This window comes from Misgurnus anguillicaudatus, chromosome 9, assembly GCF_027580225.2.
Source record: "Misgurnus anguillicaudatus chromosome 9, ASM2758022v2, whole genome shotgun sequence".
In the NCBI taxonomy this organism is placed as follows: domain Eukaryota; kingdom Metazoa; phylum Chordata; class Actinopteri; order Cypriniformes; family Cobitidae; genus Misgurnus; species Misgurnus anguillicaudatus.
The window spans coordinates 28,734,052-28,760,063 of NC_073345.2; the positions used below are offsets into that span (position 1 = coordinate 28,734,052).

General features: G+C 37.3%; 1 protein-coding gene across 9 annotated transcripts in view; it reads left to right on the forward strand.

Annotated features, from left to right (window-relative positions):
• nedd4l (NEDD4 like E3 ubiquitin protein ligase) overlaps window positions 1-26,012 on the forward strand; it is a 121,984-nt gene that overhangs the window by 50,287 nt on the left and 45,685 nt on the right. For 3 of the 9 annotated variants that reach the window (XM_073871456.1, XM_073871457.1, XM_073871458.1), the window contains exons 6-12: window positions 12,086-12,136; window positions 14,419-14,480; window positions 15,364-15,466; window positions 17,393-17,553; window positions 17,697-17,832; window positions 20,222-20,407; window positions 23,208-23,288. In XM_073871456.1, the coding sequence (XP_073727557.1) occupies window positions 12,086-12,136; window positions 14,419-14,480; window positions 15,364-15,466; window positions 17,393-17,553; window positions 17,697-17,832; window positions 20,222-20,407; window positions 23,208-23,288 (780 nt within the window). Of the gene's footprint in view, window positions 1-1,307; window positions 2,773-11,492; window positions 11,544-12,085; window positions 12,137-14,418; window positions 14,481-15,363; window positions 15,467-17,392; window positions 17,554-17,696; window positions 17,833-20,221; window positions 20,408-23,207; window positions 23,289-26,012 lie in introns of those variants that run through there. The other 6 variants (XM_073871454.1, XM_073871450.1, XM_073871451.1 and 3 more) reach the window with 6 other exon arrangements.

A 26,012-nucleotide genomic window follows, 5' to 3' on the forward strand; every position in this document is an offset into this window, starting at 1 on the left:
GTAGTTCATTTATTCATTATTCAGTATTATTATTAACTTTATAATGTTGTGTTACATGGTTACATGGTTGTTAGTCTATATTTGATTACTGTGTTAAACACAAGACACATTCATGATTGTTCATCCATGCGGTCCAACTCCAGGCAAGTGAGTCGCCTTTGTCCTTTATTTCTCTCTAGACAAAGTTCTTTTTGTGTCCACTCCAGGCGTGCATACAGATAATGTGGCGTCTTCTCGCTGGATTGTCACTTTGGCCTTAGCAACTTGCTACGCCTGTCATCAGTCTGCCTCAAATTGATTATAATACTTGCACGCCTGTCAGCAGAAGAGGTTTGGGGTTATTGATCGAAAGACTATTTTCCAAATTGTGTTCGATTGGCAAAAGCAAATGTCAGCACAAAAACTTCAGGTGTTACCCTCAAAAGCTTTTGGCAAAGGAATCTGGCTTTTCTTATACAGTAAATAAGGCCAAAGTTTGCCAGCGATTGATCATGTTACTAGACTTTTTAGGGAAAATCCTTTTTATTTATTTTATTTTCAGTTTAGGCAGGGTTTAAAGCTGTGCAAAGTAAGATAAATGACCGTACATGGTTTTATTTTGTTTTGGGAGTGGTCATGATTGTGGATTTATTTTCTCAGCTCTTTTGAAATGGCTCCTGGGCTTCATCCTGAGTCATTGTTATAGTGTTGAAGGGCTTGTGGTTTAAAACATTTCATAAGTACTTTAAATGCAGATGGAACATTTTAACCACGCCAGCCCTGAAGAGGCTTGATGGGAAATTTTGAATGTCTTTACAGATTCCTCAACATACAATATGGTGGTGTTTCTATTTCTATTTTTTAACAGTTGTATTTTCTTATACTTAAATTTTGTCTTTTAAGTCTGTAATGTAGCCTTAAACTTCTTGAGATCTTCTTTTAACTTTTAGCTCCGATAAGTTTACATGTACCACCTTTAAGGTGCTGTTTATCAAAGTTTTAAGAGATGGCTAACACTATGTCCCAACTTGGCTTGACACAGTGTCCACATTGTGTGGGATGAGCACAAAGAATTACGAGCTTATGAAGTGTGCGTTTCCTGAGTCAGCTGTGATCCGTCTCTTTCTCATCCCACCCCCGGCGGTCTACTGGCTTCTGACAGATCAGTAGCAGCTGAGAAAGTTTGGTTCTGACCGGGTGGTGGGGGTGGTTACCATCCGGTCATGTGACTGGGGCCACCCTACCCTCACCTTTGCTTGCGAAGAGCGCCAGGCGTCCTTATCCAATCATGTCTGGAATGCAGCTTGCCACTTGGGCTATTTCTGCTTTCTGTCGCTATCAGACTGCAGCTCTAACAGTTTGACACATGGGTTACGTTTTTTTCTTTTTTATTACCCCACCTCACTCCTCTTTCTAGCATTTACTCGCTCACTCTCTTGCTGAAGTTTGTGGGTTGAACTTTTAAGCTGTCTGGCAGAGCTTCACTGGTAGCTGTGAAACAAAACACAGCCTCTGTCTGTGAGTAAGGAAAACAGAGGAAAAAAGGAAAGAGAGTGGATGAGCAAGAGAGAGAGAGGGAGAGCAAAAGGGGATCAGGCGAACGAATAAGTGGGCGAGACAGATCCAGCAGGAGCTGGACAGAGACAGATCAAGGCAGACAGGAGAATGTCTCACCGGTTGCGGTTGTATTTTGGCTCTGGTCGCAGCAACACTGCGCCCGAGTTGGAGCAGCTGAATTGGGCGGCAGAGAACAGAGATGTGAATGCTACCAGTAACTGGAGAAGCTACAACGGCGCTGGAGCCATGATGTTCCGTACACAGTCGCAAAATGGAGGACATGCTGAGAACCCAGAGTCGGAAACGGCTGACGTTTCTGATGCCTCTCTGAAACGAAGTTCTTCCATGTTTATCCCACAGCTCCAGGGTCAAACTGAACCACGGACAACCAAGAGCACTTCTATGCAGATATCTCTCCAACGTTCATCTGGACCGCAAGATGACGCATCATCCCTCGATCCACCTCCAGGGTATCCCCAGGACCCAGCTCCAGCCTACTCTGAACCTGAAGATGACTGGCTTTTACCTCCACCTCCATCTTACCACAGAGCAGTTAACCCATCCTACCACAGCGTTGAACAAAGTCAACCAGGCACTGATGCCTTCCAACCTAAAAGACGAGTGTTTTGCGTACGACCATGTGATGGGCAAAATGGTTTTGCCAGAATGGGTGCACACAATGAAAATCCACAAGGGATTACCATCAATGGTTTCAGTATTCAAAGAAGATCTGCAGATGGCTCAGATGTCCAACAGTTAAGGATTATGCCATACAGCAAGGATGGTCAAAACGGCCCATGCCACCGCTGGTCTGTCCAGCAAAGCGCAGAAGGAGGTCCTGGCACCCAGAGACTTGTTTTCCAGCTTCAACAAGACCAAGGAAACCACGCAAACACTAAGTCTCAGGCTGAAGGGGCTGAATCGGGCTCTAAAGGTGGTCGTATGATGCGATACCCTCAGATCCGACTGGAGAGGAGTACTTCGCAGCCGTTACAACCCAGAGGGGTTCCTGCGCGCCTCGGTTCCATGCCGGACCTTCATGCCCCAATCTCAGAAATGGAAACCGAGAGTGAGATCGTTCAGAATAGAGCTCAAGGCTGCACATTCAAGATTAAAAAGGAACAGAACTCCCGACAGCCCAGATTTAAGATATATGTCAGCCAGGGAGGTGAAAACGGCCCCATTACTAACCGGGATATTAGCTTTGGAAAGGTGCCTACCTGCATCAGTCCACAGGTAATTACAGCAGGGAAAGCATTCCCCTGAATATGAAGCTATCTATCTTTTTGACCAACTTTTATTAGTGAAAGAATTATAAGAATACATTGCAGTTCTGTAGTGTAACCAATATCAAATGATCATACAGGTTGTAAACAAGACCTAACAAAGTATACGTTTTTGGTTTGCAAGTGGTTGGAAAATGGGAAAATCAGATGAGGAAAACTTAGCGGGATTTGGTGGAAAAAGAGGAGGTGGGTTCGGGAATGACTTATCCACATTCTGGGAAGTAAAAATTCAGAGAAAAGGGGGCCAGAGACCAGACTTAACCACATTGCGTATGATTTCCCAATAACAACCATGCAAACATTCAGTATAATATTCTGAAATATAGGGAATGTATAGAAACTAGCAGCGTTTTCGGATGTAATCTCATTCATGGGATGTGTTCTTGTCTTTCACCCCCTCTCTTAAAGAGGAGCCTGTTCTATCTTTAGTTGTTGTTGGTTTTGAAAACGGCCTTTCTCTTTTGGCCTGGGTCACTGTTTAGCAGCTGTTCTGTGGTGATTGAAGTCTAATATATAGTTACAATCACACTTCTCATAGAAAACTCAGTAACTTGTGTGTAAACAAAGTCTTTACAGGATTGTACCAATGTGTCGGTATTACTCAAAATCAGCAACTTTGAGTTTCAAGGAGTTTCTTCTCCGTCTGGATGTTTTTATTTGTGCCAGATGTAATTGATCAAATTTACTACAGGTTGCCTTTTCTCTAAAGACTTTGCACGAGTGTATGTCAGACCTACTACTATAAATGTTTGGAATTTGCAAATGAACCCTTTTATCACACGTCATAACTGCATCTTGAAGGAGGACTCGGCTTTCACAGCGATCGGCGGTAGAGGAATTTCTGAGCCATTCACATTCTAGAATTTTCTGATTCTTTAAACTGGAATGTCATGCAAATACCTTCCCAATATCCACGTCTGGTAAAAGAGACCCTCGTATTTCCAGTATTCTGTACCTGCTTGTAAGACATTACTGGAAATGAGTCAGTGTCCCAGCTCACTTCAACTCGCACATTATATTTACATTTAGGAACTTGGCAGACTCCAATCTGACTTACAGTGCATTCAATCTATACATTTTATCAGTATGTGTTCCCTGGGATCAAACCCCTGACATTACGTTGGTAGCTCAATGCTTTATCAAGCGAGCTACAGGAACTAACCTGCTAATTTACCTCTAATTAGGATTGCATCTTAGCATTCTACCTTAACCTGCTAAGACCCGAGCATTGGTTTGTCTTTTTTCAGATTTCTTCCAGCTATTTGGGGTTAGGAAGAAGGATTTTGTGTACAACAGGTTCACGTTACACAGAATTAAGTATAATGGTGCAGACAACAAAAAAATTTGATGTCCACGTATGTTTTTTTGATGTCCAAGGTTTTAGGAGGTTAAAGCTAAATTGATACTCTTCACGTTCAGTTAAATTTCCCCTCTTGTATATTAAATTTCATCCGTCATTTACTGCATTCGATTCCTGTGATGTGTATGACATCTGTCGCACAGCATGGATTTTCGGTAGACTTGCGAATGCTCTCAGGTTAATTCATGTGACTGTTTGCCGTCTCGGTTTCAGGGAGCGTGATGAGAACCATGTCGGGGGAAATCTCACTTAATGCTGCAGTGCCAGCGTTTTTATCCAGATGTCAAGATTTATAGCTTTAGAAAGCCTGCGCATGCTCATACTGTGGGCATGAAGATTTTGAACGACTATAAATATGATTACTAGAGTCATTCTTCTCTTAAAAAAGCATTGGCTGTCAATTGATGTTCTGTTGCTAAATTTGTATAGGCTCCCATCTTATTTTAGTGTCTCTGCATGTTGCGGAAGTGTTGTCGCAAGTATTTTTTCAGGCTTAGTTGTTTTAACCCCAAACCGTGACCTCGCAGTCGCTGAAGGTATCTACATGACCCAGATTCCAGTAATGAGCCCCATTTTTCTCTCTTGTTTTTGATGTGTTGGTTTATTTAACTTATGATATTTCCTCTTTGTGTTTACATTTAAACATGGCCTCTGGCTTCTCACTTCCCGGTTTTTATTTTCTGCTGGTGTCTTTTTGTTTCTGAACTTTTTACCCTGTTAAACTGGTTTAAGTTGTGTGCTAACTCATCTCTTTAATGGACAATGACTAAGCAAATATTTATTTTTATCACTCAGGGCATTGTGTGAGAATGGGACGTTTCAGAGTCATAAAGATTATATTAAAGATAATATAATATTTTAATGGTTGTAAAGTCCCTTTGAAGTTGAAGGATGTATGATAAATAATTTATATGACTTTGTGGTTAACTTTTATTGCAAAAATATAGTAAAGTAGTTTCCCAGATGACCGTTGTCTTTGCCAAGACATAAGGGACACCATTTTAAGCTTCTATTTCTTTCTATTACTCTTTATTTTTTTCCAACCATAAAGGGCCGTTCACATTATAGACGGTAAGGATCACTATAATAGTTTAAAAAATTTAAATTAACGAGATGTAATGACAAAGATACAAGGTACGATATTATTGGGATCACTTTCGGAACAATTTTTTCCAACGTGTAAACAATAAACTAACAGCATATCAAATCTATTCGATTTGCTTGCGTATTTAAAATCTGTGCAGGGGTCCATAACATTAAATCACATTAATTTACCTCAAGTATCCAGCGCTGTTGCAGTAAAATTGATTGTTTAATGTTTTCATTCTACTACATTGACTAGTAAATCCAACGAACAGTATATTTACACGTTCAATGACGTAAACAATTGCATAAGGTTTTATTAAAGGTGCATTATGTAACTTTTAGAAGGATCTCTTGACAGAAATGCAATATAATATAATATATAACTATTTTATCAGTGGTGTATAAAGACCTTACATAATGAAGTGTATTGTTTTAATTACCTTAGAATGAGCTGTTTTATCTACATACACCATGGGTCCCCTTACATAGATATCACCATCATTTTTCGACAGTAGCCCTTAACGTACCAACAGCTCTATTGAAGGTGTTTTGTGTCTATGTTGTCTCAGACAATGACGTTTTTGTCCTGTGGTGGCTACCATATTCATTTTGAAATTAACTCTTTCCCCGCAGTTTTAAAAAAGTTCCCAGCGCAAAAATATAAAATTTTGAGCAAAAATCTAAGATTTTGCGTTTTTGTGTAGGACTTTTAATAGAGATCAGATTCAGAGCAGTGATCAAAACATACACAGAGTTTAAAGAGGTTGCTTCTGGGTCTTATAAGTTGGGTAAGAGCGCTACCTGGTGGATAATAGTGGAAATACGGATTGACGGAAAAACTCGTCATTGGCAGGGAAGCGTTTTCTCTTAATTGATGAGTTAACTCCGAGAAAGAGTTAAGAAGTGAGCTTTTGGTTGCAATTCGCCATCTCACCCCTACTAAAATTACCACTCGCTGCTAAAATTTACACACACCACCTTTAAAGGAAGTCTATAGTATTAGTTAATGCCATTAAAGGTGCGAGTACTGCGGCACACCAGCAAATTAACATAGTTATCGTGCAGTGGTGTGGACAGTAATAAAGTTATTGTTACACTGTACAAAATTTCTGTAGAAATTACAGTATTACTGGGTATTACTGGCAACTAGCTGCCAGTAACTTACTGTAGATTTTACATTCATGTTATTTACTGGCAAAAGTTTGTTCAAAGTTAAATGAACATGAAACATTTTCAGTCTTTATCTTCTACAGTAAGTTACTGGCAACCAGCGGCATAATTACAGCAGCAATTTTTTTTACAGTGTATGGTTATCGTAAAAGTGTGAATTGCCTTTAATTCTTATTATTACACGGCTCATTAGATTCTGATTGGCCGGTTGTGACATTTGCTATTGAATATTAAATTGAATATAAATATGCCTTTTAATAACACACTACAAAAATGATTTTCAAGAAAAAATTCTTAGTATTTTTTTCTTGTTTTTAGTAAAAATATCTAAAAATTCTTAAATAAGATGCTTTTTCTTGATGAGCAAAACACCCAAGAAAATAAGTCTAGTTTTTAGACCAAAAATATCAAATTTAAGTGATTTTGTGCATAAAACAAGCAAAAAAAAATCTGCCAATGGGGTAAGCAAACATTTTTCTTAAACACTTAATTAAAAAAAATTGCTTACCAATTGGCAGATTTTTTTTGCTTGTTTTATGCACTAAATCACTTACTGTAAATTTGATATTTTTGTTCTAAAAACTAGACTTATTTTCTTGGGTCGTTTGCTCATCAAGAAAAAGCATCTAAATGTAAGAATTTTTTGATATTTTTACTGAAAACAAGACAAAAATACTAAAAAATGTTTTTCTTGAAAATCATTTTTTGCAGTGCATATATATATATATATATATATATATATATATATATATATATATATATATATATATATATATATATATATATATATATATATATATATATATATATATATATATATATATATATATATATATATATATATGGGTCTTAAAACCCTAAAGTAAACAGGTTTTCCTCACGGAAGGTCTGCATTTGTTAAAAATGCGCAAAACAAATATTTCAAATCAATTTTTAATGTTCCTTACCTTACTTGAGGTAAATAACCGGGATAATGTACAGGCAGCAGGTTGTTATCGCGACATATGCCAAAATAAGACACGTGCTTCACGATGGGTTCTGATCACACTGTCAGGGCTTATTTCTGCGATAACAACCGGCTCTACACTATCCATTACTCCTTGTCCTGTATCATCTGTGCTGTATCATGCATCATGAATGGTACTTCAAATAGAGATTGCTAGAGAGAGATGTACTATTACTTTTGTAAGTGATTAGACCCTTTCCTTTCGGCTTTAGGATAATGCAAACCTGTACAACCTGTGCCCCATCTAAGGAACCTGAATACCATAGGAACAGCAATCAAGAATGTCATGGTTAACATTACCATTACAATAACCCTTAACACTTACTAATAACTTATATAACTTATAGAAACTTTATAGCAATGCCCAGGCAACCTACCTTTAACATTTTTTGGCAATGCCCTAAAATCTGACTAATCTTATTTGTTTCATAATTTCCAGTTCATAAAGCTGCCGTGGTTTACGGTTTAGTTGTTAAAAGTTTGGTGGTCATAACATTCTTCGGCTCAGAAATGTTGAGCAGCTTTTCCGTCATGAGTAGACGCTTGAGAATGTATTTGTGGTCCTGCCATGCACTTGCCACCACTAACCGTGACTCACACTTAACCTTTAGGCGATAAATGAGTGTTGTTATCCGAAGCTTGTGCCCAGTATCGAGTTATGCTACTGGTGTCACTAACTGAGTGTCGGAAGTCTCCTGATATGAAAAGAATTTAAGGCTCCCTAAAAATTTTGTTGCAAAAAAACGATTTATTTTGGTTGCATGTTGAGTTGATGTATGTATGACCGTTGCTGGATACAGATTTCACATTTCTACTTAATTTCTGTACATTTTGTTGGTGGTTGTTGGTCTTGAACAAGGTCTGCATCTAAAGTTTGCAAGGGTATTTTTGGATTGATTGAACAGTTTTGAGATCCTGTTGAGATCTCTGTGTGTCTGTTAAAGGGAAATTCCGCCTTGAAATGATCCTAGGGTTAATAACAAACGTGTACCGAGTTCGACCGTTCACTGGAGTTTGTTTTCATGCTAGTCTAACGTGACCAGTGTTATTGCTAAACGCAAATTAGCATGTTATGGTAGCCTTCGGGGCATCAGTGCATTAAAAACGAAATCGCTATGTCTATACTACTAATAATGCTCAAAATAACCCCACACTTACACTGTAGCACAATGAGGGTCTCTATATGTAAACCGAAGCATTGAGAACTTTGCAAGTGTACAGGCAGTTTATTGGAAACAAGCACTTGCCGTTCGCGTCTGGATCGCGTGTCCGTGCGGGCGCCATCTTGGGAAGGCTAAACTCTCGCGTGAAACGTTGTTGCCCGTTGTTGTGGAACAGGTGTTGTGCTTTCACGCGAGAGTTCAGTTTTCCCAAGATGGCGCCCGCATGGATATGTGATCCAGACGTGAACGGTAAGTGTTTGTTTTTAATAAACTGCCTGTACACTTGCAAAGTTCTCAATGCTTCGGTTTACATATAGAGACCCTCATTGTGCTGCAGTGTGAGTGTGGGGTTGTTTTGAGCATTATTAGTAGTATAGACATAGCGATTTCGTTTTTAATGCACTGATGCCCCGAAGGCTACCATAACATGCTAATTTGCGTTTAGCAATAACACTGGTCACGTTAGACTAGCATGAAAACAAACTCCAGTGAACGGTCGAACTCGGTACACGTTTGTTATTAACCCTAGGATCATTTCAAGGCGGAATTTCCCTTTAACATTTTTATTGTTGTGTCTTATCGCATAATGTCCCCCAATTGTGGTTTAGTAGACCTGTGCGTGTTACTAAAATACAAATTTAAATGCAAAGTAAAATATAATAAAAATAATAGTTTTAAAAGCCATGCCCTAATTTATTGTGTTAACATTTCATTGTAATGTTGTATAATCTTTCACAAACATTAATAAACTGTAACTCATCTTTAAAGTTAAATGCATGGGTTTATTCTTAAAGGATTAGTAAAAAAAAAATCCAGATAATTTACTCACCACCATGTCATCCAAAATGTTGATGTCTTTCTTTGTTCAGTCAAGAAGAAATTATGTTTTTTGAGGAAAACATTCCAGGATTTTTCTAAGTTTAATGGACTTTAATGGACCCCAACACTTAACAGTTTTAATGCAGTTTAAAATTGCAATGGTTTCGCTAGATAAGACCCTTATGCCTCGTTTGGGAGTGTTTAGAGTCCTTTGAAACTGCAATTTTAAACTGCATTAAAACTGTTAAGTGTTGGGGTCCATTAAAGTCCATTAAAATTAGAAAAATCCTGGAATGTTTTCCTCAAAAAACATAATTTCTTCTCGATTGAACAAAGAAAGACATCAACATTTTGGATGACATGGTGGTGAGCAGTGTTGGGCAAGTTACTGAAAATTAGTAATTAGTTACAGTTACTAGTTACTTCTTTTAAAAGTAATTGAGTTACTTTACCAGTTACTGTATATCAAAAGTAATTAATTACTAGGGAAAGTAACTTATAAGTTACTTTTATGTCTGCTTTTTAAATGTAAATATGAACAGTACTCAACAGTCAAACAATAAAATGATATGGATTGGTTATTTTACACGTAAGACTCTAATATATCACATACTGTAGGAGTCTATTTTGATTTAGATTCAGCCGTTGAATATTTTTGTTAGAAATTATCTTAATATGTAAGTTTTATTATGTATATAATTTAGACAAATATTCTGTATGTTTACATTGAAAATATATAGTGTGTTAAAATTGTGTATTGTCTCTTTAAGAATTTGGAGACAATTGTGTCAACATGTCATATTTTCTCAAATAAATTATAATTTTTCTGATTCCATATTTATTTGAATAAGCCAGAAACGTCTCTGATGTGTCCTGCTGACAGGCGCGGTGTGCGCTTGCAGCAGCTGACGCAAATTATGGGTCCTCCAAAGGTTAGACCGTCTTATTTCAGTTCTCTTCGCGAACTTCTGAGGCTTCCACCTTGAAAGACCGAGTGCTCAATTTTTTAGGTCGCATGCTTAGTAGGGTGCAGCCCTTGAATTGGAACACAGCTTGTGAACCTAGTGCGCTCTTTGGTCATATATTGTTTGTATATGTTTTCTGTTGGATTTAAATGATACACAGGATTAAAGGTAGATATTTAATCAGGAAACGGAGTACGTGAATGGTTTTGTCCGACGGATTGTTTTGTCGGATATGGAGCGAGTGAAACTGAAACTGAAACTGCGCACGCACACATATGGAGTTTTAACACGTTTTAACAGTTGTACAGCGCATATTTTTCTGGAAACAACAATCACGGATCGTTCTCTTCCATGAAGGCCGATGTAAACATTTAATATATATATATTAACATTTCTCAGATTTATTGCTTTTGTGGACTACACATGCAAGTTAATGTCATACTGGGATTGCTTGGCAAAGATAATTTACAAACATGAGACCGGATGGATTATGACTTGCGCACAATTAAACAAAGGTATGTTGTCCCGTTTAGATTTTTCACGTTCATTCTATATGCACTGTCAGCCATGATGAAGTTTAATTCATTGCGCCGCCCACCACGGTCATGCGACGTTAAATCAGAAATGTCTTGTCTGTAAGTGTTATTTTTTTTACAAAATAGAGTAACGAACTCATTTAAATTTCAGTAATTGTAATTGCGTTACTTGATTTAAAAAAATACTACGTTACATACTCGTTACTGATAAAAGTAGTGGAATTACAGTAACACGTTACTCCCATCACTGGTGGTGAATAAAATTATTATTTTTTTTAAGAAAATGTACTAATCATTTAAGAATAAACCCACTAATGCATTTAACTTTAAAGATGAGTCACAGTTTATTAATGTTACATGGTGGTGAGTAAATTATCTGGATTTTTTAAGAAAATGGACTAATCCTTTAAGGGTTTTTATACGTTTGATCGAATGTCTGAAAGTATTAGTGCCAATTTTTCACTTTCACACATTTTACCCGCAAATCCTGCGCTAAACATTGTGCGTCCAAGACTGGGATTGTGCACTGGACGTTGTTGTTTTAATACGTTTATTCCACACACAGGCTCACATTGGTCATGATCATTCCAAGAATGGGCTTTTCAACCTGGGTCAGGTAATTCAATGGTCTAGTGTGACCCAACCGCATGACTATCACAGCTGACAATCTCACAGTTTTCCTTATGGGGTTTGATGGGTGGATTTTGAGTGGAATTGGAGGCTTGTGATTGGCGCGTCATGCATTAACACACTCCATCTGACGTTGACCTTTGATCCTCACTTACTGTACAGCTCGTCTGTTGCTCTTCACTGGTTGGTTGTTTTGTTTCCCCTTCTAAATTGACACCTTTTGGAATTAATGTCACCCTTATTTCCTCTCTCGCTCTTTCTCTCTCTCTCACGCAAACACATTTGTTTATTTTTCTTGGGTGACGCAGGTGTGTATTTGTTCTCATTATGGTGGTTTTCCAGCTAAGGCTCCATTATTTGTATTTTTTTATTAAACCTTAATCTAATTTTAAACGTTAATCTAATTTTCAAATCTCAACTGATACATTATTATAACATTATCTCTCTCTCTCTCTCTCTCTCTCTCTCTCTCTCTCTCTCTCTCTCTCTCTCTCCTTCTCTCTCTGTTTCTCTCCTTTTTCAATACAGACCAGAGATGACTTCCTTGGGCAGGTGGATGTACCTCTCACCCATTTACCGGTAAGATTATGTGTTCTTGTGTTGTCTGATTTGCTATCTTTAGGATACTGTACTGAAAGATGGGGAAAGTTATTGGTCGATGATGTCTGCAAATATTGTACCACATGTCCCTGTACGGAGTGGAAAGGGAATCACTTGGAATGTAAACACACATCCTTTGAGATGGCTAAAACAAACAAAAAACACTCACTTCCAGGTCCAATTTTATTTCCAAATAAATATTTAAGTACAAATACATAATTTAAAATGTCTTTTATAAAGCTTCAGGTCTAGTCCTGAATGATATCTGGTCAAAAGCGTTTTAGCCGTGCTAAAATACAAAACATGATATAGAATTTATTATCATGTAAGTTGGTTTGTTTTGATTTAAAACCTTAATAACTTAAAAAATACAGCTAAGTAGCACCATAAAACAAAATAGTAACATGATAACATAATAATAAACATGTTTTGACAAAAATGTTAAAAAATGGATTTATCTCGTTTTGCAACGAAACTCTTCATATATATATATCAATGATATATCAATCACTTCTATATATTATAACTATTAGTGATGCACCGAATATTCGGCCACCGAAAGACTTTTATCACAAACAATACGGCCGAAATGTTGTGATGATGCAAACAGAAACCCTGACCTGCACGTCCTAGTCTGAAGCAACATGTCTGTGGTGTGGACGTATTAACCGCAAAAAGGCGCTAAAGTGAGCAGCTTTCTTTGCGTACATGCGGTTGCATGTGTCCGGTCGAGCTCCGGTCAGATGTGATCATCACTCTTCCCTTCAGAGTCTAGAACTCTTGATCTTGAGAACTTTAGAAAGAGTTGCGCTGTTGTGTCTCATACTGTAGTTCATTAACATACATTTGGCTAATAGAGCAATGAAAAACAACGTATTGTTTTTATGTGGAGCGACTGTATATGTTGCACCATTTGAAATTCGCCCTCCGTCTCTGTGTGCGCTCGCGTTTAAGTGCACTCAGTAGTGCACACACGGAGAGACGCATTTCAAAAATCAAGCGAACATAAAATCTTTCTGTTCTTGACAGGGCACATACAAACAAAATTATATTTTCTAATAAAAACATTTGTTTATGTCTTAAGTGTATGTTTAGATTACAATCAGAAACCAGTCTGTGCTTATTTGGTCTTAAAGAGACAGTAACCTCAATTAACCTATTTAAAAGAAAATAACTTTCGGCACGTATTACAAGTTCATTAAATGATTTTGCTTCAAATCTGCTTAATCCCAGCCTCAGGCCTTTTCGAAATACAGTTTTTTCAGGCAAAATCCGTTGAGAGTTGGATAAAAATTAGCTCCTTTACAAGAAAACATGGCAGACACACTTAGAAGGGTTTGCATCTGAGCTCTTCACACATTTTAATGAAACCTGTGCCCTTAATATTTTAATTATGCATTTTAAAACACTCAAGGCAATGAATTGTGAATGTATTCATGGCAAGCTTTAAAGCTTTAAGATCATTGGTTTTCAATATGGTATTTTGTTCCAGTTAGCTTCTGAGGAAGCAAACGTTTTCCTGAAGTGGTCTTTTATAGGAAATTATTTGAAATGGAAGAATTTTTATGTTTGTCTAAACTATTTCCAGTGGCTATGTGAGAGCTGGATTGCACATTAAGGCGCACACAGACTGTCTGTTTTTCTTGTGGCCGCCTACATATCCAGCGCTCGGTTCTGTGCGGTTTCAGTCCTGACCACGCATTCTTTCTCTGCCTGCTCTTATTTATACGCTTAATATTTAAAAATGTTTTCTATACGTGGATTGTACAGATAGACATTTGCCTATCGATCAAGAGCTCCCCAAAACTTTCCGCTTTCAAAGTTGAACGTTTCTGCCTCTGGTTTGATTCAGACTTGCTTAACAAAAAAAAAAACTTTTTCCTTCGGGGCTTCCAGTCTTTCCTTGCATAGTCTTTGTGTCAGGCCCCAGCTGAGGTGCCAATTTTCATCAATTTCCACCGAATGTTGCCACTAATGACAAGTCATGCTTTGCCATGAGTATCCAACCAGGCCTGTTAAGATGTAAGAGGAGAACAGTGTTATGTAAGACCGATTTGATCACTTTCGCTTGCACCCCCCACCTAAACCAAGACTGTTTAATATGTGACCCTGCCTGTTAAAAACCTTGTGATTTACATAAAATCATTCTACATAATGTAAAGATCATTATGTGAAAATATAACACGTCAAAGATTACAAAAATCTAACTTTGATGCTCCAAATCTCATGTTTGTTTATTCTCCACATTTTGTCTGTTTTAGACGGAGGACCCTGCGATGGAGCGTCCGTACACGTTTAAAGACTTCCTGCTGCGTCCAAGAAGGTCAGTGGTAAGGTAGCACAGAAACGCTAGCTGTTATACGCTTTGCTGTGACCCCTTTCGCAGGACTTGTTGTTAATATGATACAGCACTTCTGAGGCTGAATCCATTCCAGGAGATTTATTTTTTAGAACGAAATGTTCGCCTACCACATCAACACCAACAAATGATCTTTGTACAAGTGCACGTAGGCTGCTCTGTCATATTTAAAGGGGCCATGACACAATCATTTTTTAAGATGTCAAATAAATTTTGGGTGTCACCAGAGCACATATGCTCACATATGTGAAGTTTTAGCTCAAAATATCATATAGATCATTTATTATAGCATGTTAAAATTGCCACTTTGTATGTGTGAGCAAAAATGTGCCGTTTTGGGTGTGTCCTTTAAAATGCAAATGAGCGGATGAACACGATGATGGAGGTTTGTTGCAATTGAAACTCAATTGTGCTGTGAATTATTTTCTCTCTCCTTTTCTCTGCACTAAATGGCAGTTCTGTGATTGGATAGTGCAGATTAAGGGGCTGTATTATAATAATAAGAGCTCCTTATGACATCATAAGGATGGCCAAATTTCAACGACCTATTTTTTCATGTGCTTGTAGAGAATGGTTTACCAAAACTAAGTTACTGGGTTGATCTTTTTCACATTTTTTAGGTTGATAGAAGCACTGGGGACCCAATCATAGCACTTAAACATGAAAAAAGTCAGATTTTCGTGCCATTGCCCCTTTAAAGTATAATGTAATGGTGCTTTTATTATATCTACTATGCTTCTGTATAATACTGTGATGTGGTATAGTAATGTGATTATACTTCACTCTTATCTCTTACTGTACTCGTACTCTGTCATGACATACTTCGCATTTCACATGTCTCTCGCAGTCATAAGTCTCGGGTGAAAGGTTACCTGAGGTTGAAGATGGCCTACCTGCCAAAAAATGGAGGTCACGAGGAAGAGACCACTGAGATGAGGGAAGAGGCTGAGGTGGGTTAGTTTTACTATTGCTGAACCCTGCTTGGTGTTTTTTTTGACTGAGTAAACATACTGGATGTGGTGCCCAGTCTCTCTCTCTCTCTCTCTCTCTCTCTCTCTCTGTATGTAGATGTGTAGAAAGTTTCAACCAAAGTTTTTAACCATACTGATATCTCGGATGTCAATACTTGGTGGCTGAAATACCAATAAAAGGTCTCTCTTTAAAGGGTCACTACACTTTTTAAAAAAAAATAGGCTAAATTTTCAGCTCGCCTAGAGTGGAACATTTGATTTTTACCGTTTTGGAATACATTCAGAAGATCCCCGGGTCTGGCGTTACCAATTTTAGCATAGCTTAGCATAATCCATTAAATCTGATTAGACCATTAGCATCATGTTTTAAAATGACCAAAAGGTTTTGATATTTTTCCTATTTAAAACTTAATGATATTACACAGCACTGAAAATAGTCCCCTTGGTTACTTTTATTAGCAGGGGACTATTTTCGGGCAGTGCGTTATATCATTGCGCCTGCTGCAGCCATGGTACGGCAGCAGGGTCTTTGATTATTACCCCAGAATGAGAGTATAGTTCCTAGCCATTTCGGCCTAGAAAATCGCAACTTTTAATTTTCTGTCAGTCTTGGTACATGATGTAACAACAGAATAGTCAAGTTTTAAATAGGAAAAATATCCAAACTCTTTAGTTTTTTTGAGCGCAATGCTAATGGTCTAATCCGATTCAATGGATTATGCCAAGCCATGCCAAAAGTGGCAGCGCCAGACCCGGAGATCGGCCGAATGGACTCCAAAACAGCAAAAATCAAGTGTTTAACTCGAGGAGCTGGAAATTTTAGCTTATTTTTATTTAAAAGTGGAGTGTCACTTTAAGTTTTCAAAAAAAATATATATATATATATTTTCCATAGTTATATAAGTGCAGCTGTCAGAATTGTCACACCTATAATGGAGAAATGTCACATCCATAACGTTTTTTCATAAATGCACACACAAAATAAAATAAATATTATTTGTTCTTTGAAAAGCTGGCCCTTCTCTATTTGTTTGGTGTTTTTGCTACTGGTTTTTCATTTTAATTCACAAAATTCCTACAAAGTATGTTGCCGCCTAAGAACCAATTTTGTCACACCCATAAAATGTTTATTTCCCTTATCTGAAATAGAAAACATTAGTATAGACTGATATTTTTCTGATGTCTGGATATTTAGGAAAATATAAATGGATGATTTAGTATATTGGTAATAAATATTCTCTGAGAAATTATATGTAATTTTTTTACTGAAAATGTCTGGAATTACTCAAATGTTTCGTCTCTGTTTTTGTTTTTCGCTCTCATACTTCAGTGATTCATAGACGGTCTTTTCATTTTGAAAGGGCTGTTTTATTCTCTCGTCCCTAAAGACTTTTTAACATTTTTGCTTTAAAGTAGATGGCATTTGATTTGAACGGATGACCGTCTGGCATTTCCTCCTTCGGCTCTCCTCTTCCTGTTTTTTGTTCTCTATGTTGAGCTTTAAATTCAGTATGATTATTAATAGTTTTTCTATCTGTGCTACTGGACAGTGAGATTATAGCATATATACTCATCTCCCTGTGTGATGCCTTTATGACTTTATTTTCAAAATGTTATGGCATTTGAATCTTATCATAAATAATTTAAGAGTACCGCAATTAAATCAAATAAATAATCAAATAAAAGTTTGTGGATTTGATCTTAGGAAACACACGTACTGTGTACCCTAAATGGCAACTTTGGATAAAGGCGTCTGCCAAATTAATACATGTAATTTATTGTAATTAATGTTCCTAAACTTGTCCCATGACCTGGTGTCAAAGTTTTATGTTGGTGAGATAGTGTGGTATGTGTTTTGGTGACTAGATAATTTTCTGTCTTTTAATATCTGTGTGTTTATCTGAGGGCTGGGAGGTGACAGATTCCACAGATCCAGGATCACAGAGACCACAGCAGCTCCTGCCTCCTATGCCTCCCGGTTGGGAAGAAAAGGTGGATAACCTGGGTCGCACCTACTACGTCAACCACAACAACCGCACCACGCAGTGGAAGAGACCCAGTAGTGTGGATGTCATCTCAATTATATAAATAAAAAAGAGATCCAGTTGCATGTGAAAAGTTTTATTAAATTTCTCGAGATCTTTAGACGGCCGTGTCCAGACTCAGACTGCAGTGTGGAACAAATTCTTTCTCCCCGTCTGTGCTTTAGGGATGTGGTCTCGGAGACGGAAAATGATAATAACTTGCGGCAGATTAACCAGGAAGCCCACAGAGTTTTCCGCTCGCGACGGCACATCAGCGAAGACCTGGAAAATGAGCAGCTGGACATCAGAGACATAGACGACGTTAGTATTTAAAACCCTGACATCGGCTGAAAGCTTTATGGAAGTTGCTTTATGAAGCTGTTTGCATTAAGTGCCTAACATAAACCGTTCATTTAGGGAAACTGAAGTCATTTCCAGTGATTATATAATCATATTCGTGAGTTTTATATAGTGATTTTAAGTTTATGAGTATGTGTGGTGCTCATTAGTTTACCCACTCATCTTGTCAAAAAAAAGTATTGCCAAGAAACAGAATAATGTTTATTAATATTTATTACATTTATTTAGCATAACTGAAGTCAATACAGCTTAACTGTACTAATTATTTAAAAGATTTTGGTTAAACAGCTTCATAAGGGATCTAAATGATAAACATTTGGCAAATGCTGCAATTGTTTCTTTTGTCTATTGATCTTAAATCAAAATTTTGTTTAATTTTTACGGTAAACTTACAGACACTTAAGGGGGTCGCACACCGGACGCGTAGCTCAGCCCTGCGCCATTCTAAAAAATCGAAAACATTGTTTTCTATGAGTATACGCATACTGGCGCCGTCAGGTGGCCCAGCTATGACTCAGGAAGTTGCTCAAATCCCTGTCGTGCCATAGAGCGCCACTCACATAGTTTAACATTGAATAACATAATATTTGTCCCAAATCATTAACGATTAACATTGGCTGCTAACGTATATTTTGCATTTTGTAGTAGACGCTATCTGACGAAGCTCGCGCTATTTAATGTGCACTTCCGGTTTACAATTCTTCCGAGTTGTCCTAGACGCGGCATGGCGCTGAGCTGCGCGTCCGGTGTGCGACCCCCTTTACGGTATTTTTACAGTTACATGTAGTATCGCTAATGTATAGTACTGCCCAAAAGTCTTATGTAGGGTTCAAACCAGCCCCGGAAGAGGTGGCAAGCGAAAGTGATTTACATGTTAAAGTTAATACAAAGACGCATTCCTTGGCGCGGAAAGAGTGGATGGCGCTTTCCGCGCGAATTAATCGGTACCATGTGACAGAATGCCTATTCGTGTCTTTGCATTGACTTAACATGTAAATCACTGGCGCTTGTCACCTCTTCCGCGGCTGGTGTGAACGCTAAATAAGACTTATGTGATGCCGAAAAATCTGAACTTTGTTGGATATTCGCGTCGTGTGAACCAATCAGGAGCTTGCTCTAGTAGTGACGTGGTTATAGGAAGCGAGCGGAAGCAGAAGAAGCCCCTCCCATGATGCAAATTTCTACATGAATGTCTCGAATGACTATGCAAATTTGAAAAATCGGAACTTTGGCGGATATTCACGCAGTGTTATCCAATCGGGAGCTTGCTCTAGTAGTGACGTGATTACAGGAAGCGAGCGAAAGCAGAAGCCCCTCACATGATGCGAATATCCGCGTGAATGTCTCGAATGACTAGAATTTCGAATGAAAACTCAAAATGTTCAAACGTCCAACTACGCGCGAATGCCGCGTTTTTGCCGCCTTTTCCACGTCTGGTGTGAACGCACAGTTAGGCCACCATGCCACAATTAGATTTGTTGTTTTTGCAGTCGTATAAATACCAAATATAGTTATTTATAAGACATTTTGTGTATATATTTCCTTGGTTTGTATCTTAATAAATATGGATGATCATTAAAACTTTGCTAAAACAACACAACCCAGGCTTGGCTCCACAGGGGGGCCAGAGTGGGCCCACCCAATTAGAGGCTTGGCCCACTCTGGCCCCACACCACATAACAGCCAATCTTTTGACAAAAATCTGTAATGTTATACTATATACTACATGAGAATAATTCTTAAGAAAAACAGCGTTTTAGATAAAATTAACATTTTTAATTTGTAACAAGTTTGTTTTAGTTGATGTAAATGGTTATTTTAAAAGAACTGCTCCTTTTTATAAAGTAACTTAATTGATACAAGATTTGTTAAGAGGTCAAAAAATATTACAAATGCTATATATATATTTATAGTTCCTAAATAGTTCCAAAATAAATTAAAAAAAAATTTAAATTAAGAAAACACAACAATAACAAACAACCATAATTGTCTTAAATATATTTAAAACTATAGACATGTGAGATTAAAGCATTAAAGAACCCCCACAATCCGACCGGCCCACCTGGAATATCCCTTGGGCCACCTTTCATCTCGTATCTGGAGCCGGGCCTGACACAACCCGGTGGTGGCCTAAAATATTTGCACAATACTGCACATCGTTTAAAAAAAAAAGAAATAATACGATGTATTTGATAAATTTTCAGATTTTTTGTTTTAAATATGCTTCTGGTGTCTTTACTAATATGTATATATTGGAAAGCTGTTTTGCAACGATGTCAAATTTTGAAAGCGCTAAACAAATACAAACTTTGAGTTGATTTAATGCACTTGTTATTCTTGCCTCTTTCAGTCATGGGAACCCATATCAGAAGAGGATCCTGCTTTACTGAGCGAAGGACTGAATCACTCTCTGTCCGGTCCTCCTTCACTGGCCATGCCCCTGTCCAGCGCTCCAGAATTCTCCGATGAGATCAGCCTTAGATTATCTCTCACTCCAGACACGAACGGAGAGATCCCTGGACCCAGCTCTGCTGTGGTAAGACACAGATGAATTACAATATTCAATGACAATGATATAGATTTTTCATTGGCCCCAAACAGCATTTGGACATCAGCTGTGCTTTTAAAAATGTATGAATGTTATTGCACGAAAACAAAATACTGTATCACACCAAGTGGCCTTTATTTTAAAATTAAGTGAACGAGCACACTTTTCAACCCAAACATTTTGCTAAAACAAAGTTTAAAATTATAAAATGATAGATGTACTGTTAACAGAAATGACAGAAAAGCATTATTTTGGTGTCATACTTAGTTAAACATATTTATACAGTAGTTGATGTGATGAACTACACATGTGGTTACTGTGCTGGGACAACTGCGTGTCTTTATACATCCACTATCAAAAAACCATGAGACCAGCTGGTTAATAGGCTGTGCATCATGCAGATATCACTTTGCTATTTAATGCAATGACATTCACACATAGTTTTTTTTCCACATTCTTGCGTGTCTATAACAAATTAGCAGGTGCTTTCCAATGATTCTAGTCGTCCAGTAGCAGACTGGTTTTCCTGTAAGTGTTTTAATGAAAGCCACATTGGCGTTAAGTGTGTGAATCTTGTCTTGGTCAGGAAAGTTTTGTTTTTGCAAAGTGTCAAACTAATACTGACTCTCTGACCCATATCCACACGTACACCGCGGTCATTCTGAATCATTCGGTGAGTCATTGTGGAGGCAACACACAAACTCCCTTTCAACTTCTGCTGCCGCTTCAATTTTGAAAAACAACTTACATACTTCGGGTTTGGTCTCACCCAACATCATGCAATTTTCCAATATGATCTTTAGGATTGACTGTTTTGTTTTGCAAGTGATTAAAGTAGATCTGTTTGTTCAGACGTGTAATTGATATCTTGCACATCTACATGTGTTGCAATAGTGATGCAGTATGACCATTTTTTATTCTTTATCTTTATCTAATGGCCCTGATTCACTCTACGACACTCATTTGTGGGTAATAGAAATAAACAGAGCGCCGTAAATTTAATCCTGCATGTCGCCATATCGTCTTCCCGTATAAAATGGCTATTTTTTCCTCTTCCGAAGGATTTATCATTAAGCATGTTAAAGTTTCCCTGTCAGTTCATTAAGTAGCAGACTGTTTCCTCACAAAAGCAGTTTATTTGGTGCTTTCCAGTGCATTAAGATTTGTTTTGCTAACCCCGAAGAAAGAGGTTGTGATCAGGACATTGCCAAACTACATAAGAGAGAAGCTGACATTATGGAAAGACGGAAAGCAAACGTGGAAATTTTTCCTCTCCGCCCATGTCCATCAAACATTTCTTTATAACAACCATGCTGAACTCGCAAGTCACATTAGACAGCATGTGTCAGAAGGTTTTACTGTAGTATTATTTGCACGTAAAAGCAGATGCCGAGTTGGAAACTGCTCTTGCATGACTAAATACACAGTGAGTAAAAATAAGTGAATAGACAGGCATAGACACTAATGCATCATGAGTACAGTAAAAAGCAAATAGTAATACTTGAAATGACCAGTATTGGGGGTAACGCGTTACAAGTAACGTGCATTACGTAATAATATTACTTTTCTGAAGTAACGAGTAAAGTAACGGATTACTTTATAAAGTACACATTAATATTTGAGTTACTTTTTTAAAAAAGTAATGCGAGTTACTTTTCAAATTAATTAACTAAATTTAAAAATAAAATAACGTACTGAATTTAAAGAGACATTCCACTTTTTTTGACAATATCATTTTCCAGCTCCTCTAGAGTTAAACATTTGATTCTTACCGTTTTGGAATCCATTCAGCCGATCTCTGGGTCTGGTGCTAGCACTTTTAGCATAGCTTAGCACAATCCATTGAATCTGAATAGACCATTAGCATTGTGCTAAAAAATAACCAAAAAGTTTGAATATTTTCCTATTTAAAACTTGACTCTTCTGTAGTTACATTGCGTACTAAGACCAACGAAAAATTAAAATTTGTGATTTTCTAGGCAGATATGGCTATATCTTTATATTTAATTATATATTTAATTTTCTGTCGGTCTTAGTACACAATGTAACTACAGAAGAGTCAAGTTTTAAATAGAAAAAATATTGAAACTCTTTGGTTAGTTTTTAGCGCAATGCTAATGGTCTAATCAGATTCAATGGATTATGCTAAGCTATGCTAAAAGTGCTAGCGCCAGACCCGGAGATCAGCTGAATGGATTCCAAAACGGTAAAACTCAAATGGGAGCTGGAAAATTAGCATATTTTCAAAAAAGTGAAGCGTCCCTTTAACTGAACATATTAACGTAGAATTACGCACTCTATGGGCCTGAGCAGGAACAGTTTGAGTCAGAAATAGAGATGGCAGGCCAGAGCTTGACATTTTTGCGATCATAAAAAACACCTTCAAGGCCTGAAAGAGATCAAGCCTCAGCCAAGTAAGAAAAAGTAACGGAAAAGTAACGTAAGCATTACTTTCCAGGAAAAGTAACGCAATTAGTAACTTTTTGGGGAGTAACTTAATATTGTAATCCATTACTTTTAAAAGTAACTTTTCCCAACACTGGCAATGACTTTTGTTATGGTCGCATTACATCATAAATGTAACAACTATACAGTAAATAATGTAATTATTTGTAACACTCGATTTATTCTGATTTGAAATTACATACTTGGTTGTTTGGGTTTCATTTCATGTTCATGTGTGTTTGCTGAATTCAGAAAAGCACTCAGAAAATGGCCACTGAGAAACATTTATGTCTTTATTTATTCATAGCAACATCTCAGGCTTTTTTATCTCTTTTTCTCACAGCAGGGTCATCTCTCCTCACGTCTTCGCTCATCAAGCATGACCGATGGAGTCAGTGATCCAGCTCAACCTCCAACACCAACGGTACTCCTGCTCTTTTTCTCCTCGCCCCTCCTTTACTCTGCGTGTGCTCATTTCTGTCTCTGTCTCTCAGTACTGTTGGTCTATCACTACTGCGGTTCAAATCACTTTAAAACATTCTTAAGATTTCCCAGTATTTCTGTTATTTGTTTCTAATAATTTTGACCTTTTTTAAGAATGTGGTGAAGGGTTATTGGGAATCACTTTATAATTCTTTAAAATCAACTCGAAATCAAATATTAACTAATCTAATTGTGAACTATCTATGCATGTTATCCATTTAAAAGTGTCTTTGTAATCATTAATCAACACGCTGATACCTTGAAACGACTATCACATCATTAAAGGGACACCCCACTTTTTTTAAAATATGCGCACACTGAAAAAAAAGATTCATTGAATTTAATCAATTTTTTAAGGTAAGTGTTGCAATCTATTATTTAAGCTACATTTAAACAAAAGTTTTATATTTTATTTTACTTTACTAATTTTTTTTTGTTTAAATTTAGCTTAAATAAATTGATTGCAACCACTTACCTTAAAAAATGTGATTAAATTCAATGAATCTTTTTTTTTTCAGTGCATTTTCCAGCTCCGCTCGAGTGAAAATTTGATTTTTACTGTTTTGGAATCCATTCAGCTGATCTACGGGTCTGGCGCTACCACTTTTAGCATAGCTTAGCATAATCCATTGAATCCGATTAGACCATTAGCATTGCGTTCAAAAATAACCAAAGAGTTTCGATATTTTCCTATTTAAAACTTGACTCTTCTGTAGTTACATTGTGTACCGAAAATAGTCCACTACTATTGAAAGTAACCAAGGGGACTATTTTCGGGCACTGCGTAATATAATTGCGCCTGATGTAGCCACGTTACTACAGCAAGGTCCTTGATTATTACGCCAGAATGAGAGTATAGTTCCTAGCCATATCTGCCTATAAAATCACAACTTTTTAATTTTCCGTCATTCTTAGTACGCAATGTAACTACAGAAGAGTCAAGTTTTAAATGGGAAAATATCGAAGCTCTTCGGTTATTTTTGAGCATGATGCTAATGGTCTAATCAGATTCAATGGATTATGCTAAGCTATGCTGAAAGTGGTACCGCCAGACCTAAAGATCGGCTGAATGGATTCCAAAACTGTAAAAATCTAATTTTCAATCAAGGGGAGCTGGAAAATGAGCCTATTTTAAAAAGCAGTGTTCCTTCTTTATATTTTTATAACCCCTCCATCCATCCGAATCCATTCTGATACGGATGAATTCACGTCATGCTCCACATGTTTTATAGTCATATTGCAGAAGTAAGATAGGTTGCAGTGTTTTATGTTGTGTTTAACAACCACTGAAGTATACAGTAAGTGACTCATTACGTGATATGTTAAGCTTTGGTACACTTGTAGAAGATGCAGGTTTGAATCCGGCCTGCAACCTTTCATGATCCATTTTTATTCCAGCACCAATAAAGTCCTGTCTCTCCAGTCCCTGCTATATTTGTAGAATAGAAATATTGCCTTTGTGTTTGAGTATATCAAATAATAGGTTTTATTATTGTGCTGGTGAGTCTGACATATGATGTGCTAATAAGATCCTGGAATTGATTTAGCGAAGCTAGTTGTGTGTTGTTTCATTGTGATTTATTGGGAGTTTATATGGTTGATGGTTTATCTGGCAGTGTCAAAGAGCTACCTTCTGTAAAAGATTGGACTTGTACATGGTTACGTTGTTGCGCAGCGAGATTGCAATGTTTTTAAGAAGGCAGCTTGTTAAAATTTGCTTGTCTGCAATAATGTCATTACACGCTTTAAGATCCATGGCTGCAGCTCAAAAACATCTGTCACAGGTCGTAAGAGAGTCTTTTTAAAAGGTTTACCAAATGCTGTTTTACAGCAGATAAGAAACATATGGTAAAATGAAATTACCCATGTAGATGATGTCACCGTGTGAACTGCTCCTGTTTGCATGAATGTGCAGAACCAGGAATAGGGGACAGACATTGGATGTCTTCTGGAAGAAGTCTTTGTTCTCACACAGGAACACTTCATATGTGCTTCATTTAAATGGCGTGATGCTTTGAGACTTTTATATGTTTTTAGCAAATTCAGTTCCTCCAGGAGAAATACCCTGATGGCCCCATCTGCTACTTTGCACGATAAGACAAAGTTTTGGAATATGGTTTGTGGAAGGTTAGACGCCTGGTTAGTCCTTGGCAGTGTTTTGGTGTCCATTTCATTGTTGTATCATGGCCTGTATCCCAGTGCATGCTGGGATAAGGTCTGGCAGTTTGCAGATGATAAATCCAGTAACCTTGCGCTCTGGTTTGAGATCAGTTATCAGTTTTTTTAAGGAATAAAAAAATTTCCTATTTAAAACTTGACTCTTCTGTAGTTACATTGCGTACTAAGACCGACGAAAAATTAAAAGTTGCGATTTTCTAGGCAGATATGACTATATCTTTATATTTAATTATATATTTAATTTTCTGTCGGTCTTAGTACACAATATAACTACAGAAGAGTCAAGTTTTAAATAGAAAAAATATCGAAACTCTTTGGTTAGTTTTTAGCGCAATGCTAATGGTCTAATCAGATTCAATGGATTATGCTAAGCTATGTTAATAGTGCAGGCGCCAGACCCGGAGATCAGCTGAATGGATTCCAAAATGGTAAAAATCAAATTTCAGTTTGCATATGATAAATCCAGTAACCTTTGCGCTCTGGTTTG